Source organism: Phoenix dactylifera, chromosome 11 (assembly GCF_009389715.1).
Source record: "Phoenix dactylifera cultivar Barhee BC4 chromosome 11, palm_55x_up_171113_PBpolish2nd_filt_p, whole genome shotgun sequence".
Taxonomy (NCBI): domain Eukaryota; kingdom Viridiplantae; phylum Streptophyta; class Magnoliopsida; order Arecales; family Arecaceae; genus Phoenix; species Phoenix dactylifera.
In genome coordinates, this window is record NC_052402.1 from 13,610,800 (window position 1) to 13,623,431 (window position 12,632).

The 12,632-nt window shown below is 38.1% G+C and overlaps 1 protein-coding gene across 1 annotated transcript; it reads left to right on the forward strand.

Moving 5' to 3' along the window:
* Positions 1 to 1,250: 1,250 nt before the first annotated feature.
* LOC103715033 (formin-like protein 11) lies at positions 1,251 to 4,153 on the forward strand. The gene is made up of 3 exons (XM_026807675.2): positions 1,251 to 1,342; positions 1,496 to 1,610; positions 1,784 to 4,153. Exons 1-3 carry the CDS (start codon positions 1,251 to 1,253, stop codon positions 2,528 to 2,530), a joined length of 954 nt encoding a protein of 317 aa, XP_026663476.1. The 3' UTR covers positions 2,531 to 4,153.
* Positions 4,154 to 12,632: the final 8,479 nt, after the last annotated feature.

Genomic DNA, 12,632 nt, shown 5'->3' on the forward strand with positions numbered 1-12,632 from the left:
TCTCTTTCATGTGGAAGACATCATATGGATATCCGTTTCATTGTACAAACAGTCATTAGGCCTTAAATCTCTTCAATACTCAATGAGGGCTCGTTTGGTTCGCGGGAAGCATTTTTCCCCCTAGGAATATGATTCCTGGAAAAATTCAAGAGAATGTCTGGGAATGTACTTTTGGCATGTTTGGTTTAATATGAAAAAGTGACAAATTTTTAGAGTGCCTATGTTTGGTTGGCCATCCACTTTCCTGGAAAGGTTATGTGTAATTTCTATTATACTCTTAATAAAAGTTAGGTCTTTAATGCCTCTTTAATGCTGAAGGGTCTTTTTGGAAAAAATAAAGATGGAGTGATTTTCCGCCTCATGGAAAAGACTTTTCTATAAAATGTGGGAACCATATTTCCATGGGAATACAATTTTCCCATTTCTCTCCTTTGAAAATTCCAACCAAACAAGAGGCATCTTATTACTTTTTCGTTGACCACACTTTCCTCCCTTTTTTTTTCGCGAACCAAACGAGTCATGAAGATTAGCCTTTAGCATTACCCTGTGTATCTGAAAGGCAAGCAGTGATTAGTTGGATCCGGTCAATTTCCCCCTTGGCAAAAGGCTTGGGCATTTGGAACTCAAGTATAAGCAAGATCTGTGTTTGAATCACAAGCCTTTAAAGCCCTTCTATACTTCAAAGGATCATCAGTTAAAATATTTCTGAGGGGAATCATTGGTTAAAACTTTGGATGCCATGTGTAATTTGACCTTATTAGTCTGAAAAATTTTATCAGACCCTACTTGAAAAAAAGAGAAAAAAAAAAAACTGTCGTAGAGAATTGCAATTAAGAATGTCCATGGAATAAGGCAAAGGACAATCACACAGCTCTCCTCTTCTTGGTTCAACCGGAATCAGATTCCAAGGCACAAAACTTGAAAGGTATTTACTCTGCATTCTTTAATGAAAACATACATATTACTATTTACTCTTCAGGAAGTTCTCAGAAGTTATATATTCTGTATTGTTTAATGAAAACATTGTTTAAAATGTATTTATTCCTTTAACAGAAGTTCCAATGGAATCGTTGTTTGAATCTGTATGAGAATTTCCATTGGAATCAGAAAATCTGCCAAAGGAATCTGATTCCTTAGTAAAATTCTCATACATATTGGATGAGCAATGATTGGATCACTCTTTGAGTACAACTTGCAAAGTTCTGCCAAAAATGAAGAAGCCAAGGGCAAGACCCCATCTCCTAGCAAGCATGTCATGGAGCATAAGAGATTACAAGACATCACAATCTGATGAAGGCCGTGAATGCAACTGCCGAGCAAGCCTGCGATGCTCTGAATCAAGGTAGAGTTGGTTTGGTAAAAATATATCATTCTCCCCCCCCCCCCCTCTCTCTCTCTCTCTCTCTCTCTCATAGAGACTATATTTGTTTCTTTCGAATGGTTATGTTAGTAGACATCATGGTTTTCATAGTATTTGTTGGTTGGACTGCTTTAGTAGAGGATTATGTGCACAACAATTAGGAGTGGTGAAGATAGAAGAACAAGAAAAACTTTCCAACTATGAAGGGGATATTGATGAATTAGGTCAAGCAGAGAAATTTGTTAAGGTGGTATTTTGCATTCCATTTGCATTCTAGAAGATTGAGGCCATGTTATATAGGGAGACTTTTGAAGATGAAGTCTCTCACCTCAGAAAGTCCTTCGAAATGCTTGAAGTAAACACCAGAATATACATTTTTTTCATTAGTTACTCTGTTCCTTGGAGCTAATCATTAGCCCTTAGTTTTCATTAACCACTCTGAATCTTGCTGCTAAAGACTCACTTTTGTCTGTGCAGGAAGCCCGCAAGGAACTTAGGTCTAGTAGGCTTTTCTTAAGATTGCTTGAGGCTGTGCTCAAAACAGGGAATCGGATGAATGTCGGGACTATAAAAGGCAGTGTGAGAGCTTTCAAACTTGATGCTCTGCTAAAACTTGCAGATGTCAAGGGAACTGATGGAAAGACCACCTTCCTGCATTTTGTTGTTCAAGAGATGATCAGGTCAGAAGGTGCAAATGCTATGGAGACAGCAAGACAGAAAACTAAACAAGACAAAAATAAGCCAATGGCTGCTGAGGAAAGAGAAGAGGTTCACAGGGCAATGGGTCTGGAAGGACTCATCACAGAGCTCTGCAATGTCAAGAAGACAAGTATAGACTGGAATGTATTGGTTAGCTCAGCCTCAAATCTCTCCCGCGGAATGGATCAGCTGAAACATTTAGTAGAAATAAACCTATCCAATGATGACATTAGTGGCAGCTTTGTCCACTCCATGAAATCCTTCATGCACCATGCTGAAAAGATCATCCAAGAGCTGAAAAGTGATCAAAATAAAGCCCTACATGTCAGAGAGATCACCGGGTACTATTATCGGAACATGCGCAGGGATGAAGCGAATTCACTCCGGATATTCATAATTGTGAGGGACTTCCTTGGTATATTAGATCGAGTACGTAAAGATGTCAGGAGCTCAAGACCCATCAGGGTCTAAACCCTGTCATTCCCCATAGACAACATGGACTTATCTTGAACTTTCTTCCTTCTGAGTTGCTGATTAAATTACAGTCATAGAGCAGCAACTGCCTTTTGTTTAGCTTCTTTTTCCCCTCTCTCTCCAATATGAAGAATGATGCACGAGTCCATTTTTGTAAGTATTCCTGCTTTTGTAAATTCTGATAAAGTCATTAGCACTGGACAAAGCAGATGGAGTTTGAGATTTTTATCTACCTCAGTTATTGCCTCAATCTGCGGTAACAGGTTACATGAAGACTTCAACCATTCTTCTTTTAGTCTTTACTTGGGACTACTGCATGATTCTTTCACTAATATAGCTTTGATTAATTGAGAGGTTCTTCCAAGAAGACTAAGCAGGGTGGCAAGCCTTTTAGATTCAACAGTGAAATCAGTCAATGTAGAGAATTCATAGCAATCGATGGTCCTATGGATCTCCCATTTTCTAGGCATGGATTCACTTGGTGTAAATAATAGAAGGATTGGCTGTGTTTTGGAGCATACTGATAGGGGCTTGGCTGAAAGGAACTAGATTGACCAATTTCTAGATTCTAGTTTGACTTATCTTGTTCAAACTAGATCTGATCACTGTCCCTCTCTGTTATAGCTCAGAGGCAAGATGTCTAAGTTCAGTTGTCTATCATACCGAGTGTCCAGCAACTTTGCAAAACTAAGAAGGCAATGAAGAAGTCATTAAAGGAGTGGAATCAAGATATGGTGGGTAATATTTTCAGGAGAACTGAGACTATGGGGAAGGAGATTTCTGAGTTACAACACAAAAGAGGCAGATGAAGGAGGACTAGATGAAGTTTGAATTCAATTAAAGGAGATCTCAGAACAATGCCTTATCATGGCAACAGGAACTTCTTAGAGAGAAAAATCCAGAATTCGGCGGAGCAAGCCATTCTAGATTACTTTCAAGCCGCCTATTCATGTGAAATTAAACGAGGATGTTAACTTGCAATTAACTCCAGAGATTGTTAAGGAAGATTGAATGTAGACTTCTTATGCCGCCGAGCGCAAAGTGCTATTTCTCGTCGAAGCCTACTGACCAAATATTAAGCATAAGGTATTGGAACATGATGTGAAATTTGAAATTTATCACACTTCTTGAATTTTGATCTGCACAGACAGATATTGGGAAAAATAATATAAAAATTAGAATCATGCATTCCTTTCAAAATTTGAAATTTCCATTTCTACTATATTCACTGAAAGAGTATATCAATGCGCAGATGCCAATTCGATCAAGTATGTAAAGTTGTTTATAAACAACTATACATCCAGATCAGATATTAGAATCATGCATTCCTTTCAAAGTACATAAAGTTGTGAATGGGATGTTAGCAACATTCATATTGTCTTTAAAAAGAATGAAAAAATGGATATGTCTAACAATAGGATTAGTTTAATACATATTGATTGATGAGTTAAACAAAGCAATTATATGAACCATTAATTGAAATGAAAATCTAAAGCATCATCAAAATAAGAAAGAACCATCTTTATGGTATGTGGATCCTTATCAGTAACCTGATATCCGGATCCATATCTAGAGAAAAGAAGAACACAGTTATCTATCTTAGTATTTTGATAAAACTGAAAAAAAAAAGTGTATTTGCACTTAAGGCCAAGTATCAAATCGTTTCACTTCGTAAGAAATTAATCAGTGGGTCTTCCCCATCCTTCTCCCCAAAACAAACTACAGGCCAAGTATTAGCTCAAGTTTGGGCTAAGTCAGGGCATGGAATTGTTTTATCATGTAGGTTGTATTATTTGACAAACTCAACATTCTGACTTGTAACTTCTTCATTATGTAACTTCTTCGATGAAGACAACATTTCTACAATTTCCTCCCCTTCAGTACTATCACTAAATTTCAGTAAATTATATTTACTGAAACATGTTTTTCCCTAAATGAACTCATTGAATACTATCTTCCTATTTCACAATCATCTCATCTTGCAAGAAAATGAAGCTTTTTCTTGCAATTTTGGTTTTTTCTTTCCTTTTTTTTTGAGAAGCAATTTTTCTAGACTAGATTCCTTCAGTAAACGTAGTATTAGCAGGTAGATAGGCAAAATCTTTTTTTTTTTTTTTTTGGTAAATCGGCGGCTCACACCTGGTGAGTGTGAAAACAGCCAACAAAATCAAAAAGCAAAATACTGCGCAAAGGTATGGGCACAGCTCCGTGGTCTAGCCAGAAAAAACTTCCTGAATGATGAACCGCGAAGGAAGCAATCCAGTTTGCAGCACTGTCCACCTCCCGATATACATGCGTGGCCTGATGAGAGTCAGTCTTCCCCAGTGCTCTGCGAATATCATGGGGCAGCGGCCGGTCCTCGACTGAGCACCTCTATCCCCAGATCCACTCAATCACCGTGGTCGAATTCCCCTCGAGGAGGATGCGATCCGCACCTAGTACCCGCTTCGCATAGGAGACACCCTCCCAGGCCGCCCGAAGCTCAGCGATCATTACTGACGAGTCAAAAATCTTCTGCCTACCTACCGCTACAAGCCTGGCATCGTGATCCTTGATGACAAATCTCACACTTCCGCAGCTTCCGTCCTCTGCTATACTCCCATCGAGGTTCACCTTAAGATAGCCAGGGGGTGGGGGTACCCAGGATACCAATATCATCCTGGACGCTGCAAAAGCAGAATGGGGGCCCCAGATGTCCCTAACCAACCTAGTAGGTGAAGCCTCAATGGTGCCGGTGATCTCCGCTGCATGCCGTAAAGCTCGGTCCGCCACCACCCTTGGATGGGGGCTATCGCCGTCGAAAACTCGTGTATTCCTATCCAGCCATCAATGATAGGCCAGATAGGCATCACGAGTCCTCGTCTCCTCCCGTCCGGACCTCCGAACTGAGGCCTCCAAATGCCGTAGGAACTCCTCGGTGGACGCCCACATCTGCCCCTGGTCAAGCTGAGCTGAGGCACATCTCCATATCTGACTAGCTCTCGGGCACCCAAAAAGAACATGGTGAATGGACTCCTCCGTCGCCTGACAAGCTCCACATCCGGCAGGAATCCTTACTCTCCACATGGTGAATAGGCCATCTTGTTAATAGATAGCTCTGTAATCAAAAAGTTCGAGGCGATAAGAATTCACCAAAATTTTGAGCTAATCACCCCTGCCAAGTTCAGAAGATATAGAGGAAACCGACTGGCTTCAGATTTTTTGAGCTAGCTAAACTTCTAATTTTTCTCTACAACAGAGGCTTTAAAGCTCACTGCACCCATTGGTAATGTGGAAGGAAAATAAAATTATGAATATAATTTTATTATGAATATAATTTATGCATATTTATATTAGATATTGTATATGCTCTATATAAAAAATAAATTTTAAAATATCGCATCAAGCATAAAATGATTTATTTGGGCATGTACTGAATTATCACTGCATCGAAACATTTGTTGATATATTCACTTGTCTTGCTTTATTCTCTAGTTTGACTATGAAATCATGGTTCAGATCTAGTCTTCTTCGCTCTGGAGGCAATTACTGATATATTCTGATTGCTGGCATATTATAGTCAGAAGATATTTTTCTTTCAAACCATACCAGTGGAGCGATCATTGGCATATGCTGTTACAAGAATATTTTCTATGTAATTTCAGAGCTAATCTCCTTTCAGGCCTCCAGTAGGATAATTATTGATATTTGATGATTGATGGGGCATGTTGTAGTTAAAAGCCAGTCTCTTCCAAAGCTTGCCGCAGAACAATTGTGCCCATAGGCATAAAAACTAGGAGAGAGAGTGGATGGTTTATCTATATAGATTTAGAAATTTATTTCTTGATTAGATGCATTAATATTTTGAAATTTATATTGATGAGCATACTTTATCTCGTGTATTCATCAGCATGCTTTTATAATTGAAAATTTTATATTATAAAAAATGATATTTTATTCATACTATGCTTGATCTAACTAGAGGCAAAGAGAAGTTACTAATAATCGCTTTTGATTTCTCGTCCTTTTTAGATGCTGGGTGTGGATGGGACCATGGGGCTATGAGCAAGGGAATTAGGACCTAAGGACGATCCTTTTATATAAAATAAAATGCTATGTAGCCGACTTGGTTTATTATTGGATCTCATATTGTGAATATTTATCATTTTAAGAAATTCTAAGTATCTTAGTTTAGCTAGACTGAAACTATATGGGATTTTTCTTAGGTCTTGCATATCTTATGGGTCACACATTGCAGGATGTATGACCGTCCGCCACAAGCTCGTTGGTGCTAGTGGGATGAGATGTGATGGTTCAAACTCCTCATAATTGCTTGCTTACTAAAGCACTACAAACCATCGAGATGGTAGCATGGTGGGAACGGGGCTTTGATTTCATCAGAGTGGCCCAGGTTCAAAATACGCGGGCATCGATTAAATGCGGAGACCGGATGTCCTCCGTCTGGTTTGTCCGGTGAAGTCGCTATTTGGTCTGCCGTTACTTAGATGGTGCTGGTATGACATACTCACACGGGGATAGGGCTGCCATGCTGGTGGGGCTTTACCACGGGTGGGGAGGGTATAAGTAAAAAATATTCTACTCGCATCGAACACTCTCCAGTGGGGAGGGGGTTCAGTGGGGGTTGCTACGCAGGTGAGGTTCTTCTCACCCCCCTCTTCCCTTTTTCTAAGCAAAAAAAAATAAAAAAAGCACTACAGGATTAAACTACTCCCAGATTAAAGCTGCAGAAATAACGACGATTATAGTTGGGTTGTTGTTGTTGTTGGAGCTGGAGTTGATCAAGGTAATGCTTGGCATCTTCCTTTGGTCATTCCTACCATTTTGGCTGGATTGGTTAGCAGCTCTAGGATGGCCATTTACCTACACGTCGTCTAAACAAAACTGTGCCCGATTAACCTATAAACAATTCATATAAGTTTAATTAAATAAAAAATTTTAAAAGACAGATTTTTGGTAGTTCTACTGCCTAAGTGATGCCGAATCAAAAAGAAAAAGAAGAATGAAATTCACTAGCAAGCAAGCAGATGCTATGTCTCTAATAAATTGATTGCATATAAGGCATGAGAAGTATGAAAATGTGTAGGTCTCAAAATTAAATATTTACTCTTTAGTTTGACTATGATTCAGATTCAGTCAACAAAGTTTATCGTTGGCCACATGTGTCCAGAAACTAGTTTATTTTTTGATCTAATTAGTCAGAGCTAATTGCTGATATGTTCAAGTGATTTAAAACAAGTTCCTTTTGAGCGTAGTTAGTTAGGGCTGATCAGTGACATACACAAATTATTGATATAGTGTGATTTCTGAAGCTAGTTTTTTTCAAACCTTATTGCTTGGCTAATCGTGACTGTAATTGCTAGTTTTTATGCCAGAGTTTTGAAAGGTGAATTTGTAAATTTTTTATCATCCATATGCTAGCCTAGTTGTGAATTTCTTTCTTGAAAATTTGCCAAATTAGTTTTTATTATAATTTATTATTATATTTGGTACTTATTGGAATATTCTTTTTATTTATATATATGCTTGATTTAACAAGAGGTGTAGAGGTAACTTACTAGATTGTTAGCTTATTCCCTTTTCTTATCTTCTTATTTGATACCAAGGAGTAGATCGGGCATGGTTATGGGCTGAGTAATTTTGAGACAATGATCTCCTTCTAGTTGAAATATTATGTAAAATCGAATGAGAAAATACTTTGCAATTTGGAGACAAGGACTCTTTCTAATTAAATTTAGCTTGATTTATAAAATCAATACGATGGAGTTTTTCATATGCTCTATCTTCTACCATTGCCTACATTGATGCATATTTGTTTGTAAATTGAGAAATTCAGGCAAGCCTTACATGCTTTGTGGGGCCAATTTTATGAGATGTGCGGCTATCTATCATATGCTGGCTCGTGCTGGTGGGTCAATCTGCACCAACCTCTAGCCCAACTTGACCTATTTATGCGCCTTTGGCATGCGAAAATCTTGGCTAAGCTTATCTAGACCAACCAAAAATTACCCATTGAATATGGCTAAACATTGATTTTTCAATAGCATATCTTCATATATATATATATATATATATATATATAGATTACATTTATAGTTGGGCATGCCAACTTCCATCAATTAACAAAAGCCTTCATGTAAGTATGTTGCGGACCATGCGTGCCAATCACTACATCTTTTCTTAGATTTCTGAAGTTCCCAAGTCAGTGCATGCACTTTGGGGCTCCTTTCCACCCATAAAGCGAACAGGATTTGAATAATTTGAAACATAAATCACGGTCCAAGATTGGTGTCTAGCCCACCACGTGCCTCAAAAATGTAAAAAATTATTATATCATTGGCACGTGTTGGGATGAGCCAACTACCCTAGTGGGCCTTGCCATCCTAATCATTTTATGATATCAAAAATGCTTTAGTAAAATGATATCATATTATGACATTTGATGTGCAATATTTGCTTTGATGACCACCAAGGTGGTAGCACACATGGAACGAGGCTTTGTTTCCACCGGCGTGGTTCAAGTTCGAAACGCATGGGCGTCGATTAAATGTGGGGATCGGATGCCCCCCGTCTGAACGCGCTCGATGGGAGAGCTTCTGATCTGCTGGTACTAAGGTGGTGCTGGGGTGACGTATTCACACGTGAGTAACCACGGGTTGGGGAGGGTATGAGTGTATTGTTTACCTGCATCAGACATTTTTCTGGTGGAAGGGGAGCCCAGTGGGGCTGCTATGCGGGTGGGGTTAATTCTTCTCCCCCCCTCCTTTTCCTAAGCAAAAAAAAAAATATCTGCTTTGATGCGAAGGCTTTCATCTTTATTTAGCTGTCACCAAAGTGAGGGAAAGGATATGAAAATGGAGGTGGATTTTCTTTCACTTTCATTTCCATTCTTTAGCTTTCTTAAATTTTCATCAACCATAGACTTAAATGAAAAGATATTGACATATGAACAGGATCAGCATGACAGCTAAAACTAAAGGAAAATGCCGGAAAACTGGGTTTAGAACAATTAAACCAGGTGCTGACCAGTTATCCTAATTATCATTGAAGCATATTGCGAACATTGCTACCATTTGAGACTAAAGCATTACCAAACATCAGTCTATGTTCCAACATGAAACCACTATTCAAGAGAATCAAGTGAAATTTAAGTGAGCACCTAACAAATTCTCCATGATAGATGCTTTATGAACTTGGGCTTAAAATAGCCACACCCATACTAGAAAAACAACATATGTGACACATAACTACAATTTATATATCTGGAACATCGCATGGAGATATTTTTTTGGAGCATATCATGTCTATCACATATAGGTGTCGATAAACATGGCCATTGCAAAGGGTCCAATGTAATATATCTTCCATGAATGTTGGTATTATTGGTCCAAGTGCCTTCCCATGGGAATGACTTGAAAAAATAAAAATGAAAGTTTCTTAAAAGGTAAGAATATAATAAATGATGTGATGAGTTGTATATTCTTTGAAAAATAGAAAAAAAGAGTATTAATTTATATAGCATGCAATATAAATAGATTCTTTTTTTTTGATTTTTGATGATAAGGGAGGCCAAAAAAGACAAGGCCACCAAAATGTTACTGAGAAAAAGGATTGTACATCGAAGGGGACGAAGTAGAATGAAGAGAGAGTAAAAATGATTAAGCAAAAAGCTTCAAAGTTGTGAAGTTAAAACTTAACATTTGAACAACAACAAGAACAGAATATGCTCCAATCATAGTTGACTTCCAAAAAAATATCATGCAGCTAAATAGAACTTTCATCATATTCAACTAAAGCAGATCTACCATGCTGACAGAAAGGAAAACAAGAGCATTCCATGAAAAAATTAGCACAAAAATTGAACTGGTATGAAATTCATCCACTGCAATGTTCAACTTCATTAGTCATCCAGAAGCTTAAGGGGAGTATTCTTTACTTTGGATCAGATTCTTTTCAGCTCCATCTGCATATTAGGATCACATAGCATTGTTATTGAAATGTCTAAGTCCCAATACAGCAATTCAGGCAATATGAACAGAAATATGGAGCAGAGCCAATCTACCAACCTCGATAACTCAACCAATCTACTGGTTCATTAAAATCCTATGGACTTAATCTAGTGATTTTGGCCATTTTGATCCATAAAAATCCATTTCGGATCTTGCATTATCAAATTCAATTTAGCCAAGTTCCGACTCCGAGTTAAAGCAGTGAGTTTGCAAACACGCAACTCCTTTGGTCTCATAAACTTCCTACACAAGTATTGAACAAGAATCATGTTTAAATTAGTGTGAAGTGGTTGAAGAGTTCATAGGAAATTCTAGATTAGTTAGCAGTCTATTTTTTATTGCAAACACAGATGGCTGAACTTTGTTTTCAGTTTCCAAGAGAGAGATAGAGAGGGATAGGGAAGAAATACTCAGGTTTTTAGTAATCCTCATGATCTTAAATCATGTTAAAATTGCTGGGATTGGGAGGTAACAACAAACAAGACAATTAAAGTACAACGAAATGAATAACTCTCCAACTTGGTATAAACTTGTTAGGAAACAAACAAATAGAGCCAATCCACTGAATATATATATTAAGGCATTCACAAATACCTAATAGATCAAATTATCAAAAATACAGAAGCAACAACGAATTTTTATGTGGAAAACCTCCCCAATGTGGAGAGTAAAAACTATGGGACCGTAGTCCACCCGAAAACTTCCACTATCAACCAATAATAGGTATTACAATCTATTCTCTCCAGCTAAAACTAGAAGCATACATCACTATATAATTTTAAGAATAATATTCTTGACAAACATCAATAATAAGAGAAAAAGATTGAGAAGATCTCACATAAATAACAACCATGTTTCTGCAAAATCTGATTGTGCTAGAAGATTGCAAATGGCGATCACACCGTATAGATTGAAGAACCAATGTTATGAGCCTGCTGTCCAAATTTCAGCTCCATCGGACCACAGATCACCTTCCGATCATTGCTTGATCAAGACTATATGCTGAATATCAATTCTGCATCTTCTCTGCTGCCTCCCTCTATTTTTAACTCATGGAAGACGGCTCACATACCTTGCCTTCTCAACATAAAACGTTGCCCTAATAAACCTTTCATTTTGGGCCAAAAATAGTCTAACCAAAATGGGCTAAAAATAATTAACTTAGCCCACATTTGTTGGCCTGAGTCTCCTCCAACATAAGAGGGATAACCCAACAAATCTTCCCTTCTTGACTATGTGGAGGGATTCACCATCCCGGCGATCCATCGATATGCCTCAAGCTTTTTTCTTGGTAGAGACTTCGTCAACATATCAGAACTATTATCATCTGTATGAATTTTCTCAACTTCCAACAACTTAGAACTCAGAACATCTCGAATTCAATGTGAGGATGATAGTGTGTTATTTCGATGATTAACACAACAATTGAGGGAATATCAAATTAATAATATAGCTTAACTTAATACACCACTAATGAATACCACACTCTTGATATATTAAAAGAATGAGATCAAGACGACTCTCAATGATTAACAACGAGATAAAAATGTTAGAGAGCTTTTAAATCTAATTCAGCAAAGTTTCAAGTGAAATATATACTTAAGGGCAAAATAGTAATTTTTATTATTAAGGGTATGAAGTTCTACCGTGGCATATACTCAAAATTACTTGAAATATGTTTCATTAATTATATGAATCAATCTAACCTTAAGATGCAGGAAATTGTGAGTTGAGTCGACCCCAGAAGAAGTGGAGTCGACTCTGGCACATTTTGGAACCATCTTTCACATCCTTGAAAAAATGGCTCAGATGAATAGTAAGTGGAGCCGACCCCAAGTTTTCTTGAGTCAACCCCAAGAGAGGAGCCGACCCCAAGTTTCCATGAGCCGACCCCAACTCAAAGCATCCAAGAAAACAACCCTCTGGATTTTACTGAGAAGGTCGACCTCAAGTTTCCTTGAGCTGACCCCAGGAAGACTTGAGCCGACCCCAGTGGAGCCGACCCCAAAAAATCATGAGCCGACCCCAGGATAAGTGTTCCAAAATCATATCTCTGGAATCCCTGAGAAGGTCGACCCCAATGGAACTTGAGT

Excerpts from the sequence above, each read along its gene's own strand:
- LOC103715033 (XM_026807675.2), top strand. The coding sequence starts at position 1,251 with ATGTCATGGAGCATAAGAGATTACAAGACATCACAATCTGATGAAGGC. Across the intron at positions 1,343-1,495 it reads CTGCGATGCTCTGAATCAAG|TAGAGGATTATGTGCACAAC; the intron begins GTAGAGTTGGTT and ends GGACTGCTTTAG. Across the intron at positions 1,611-1,783 it reads CAGAGAAATTTGTTAAGGTG|TTTTCATTAACCACTCTGAA; the intron begins GTATTTTGCATT and ends ATTAGCCCTTAG.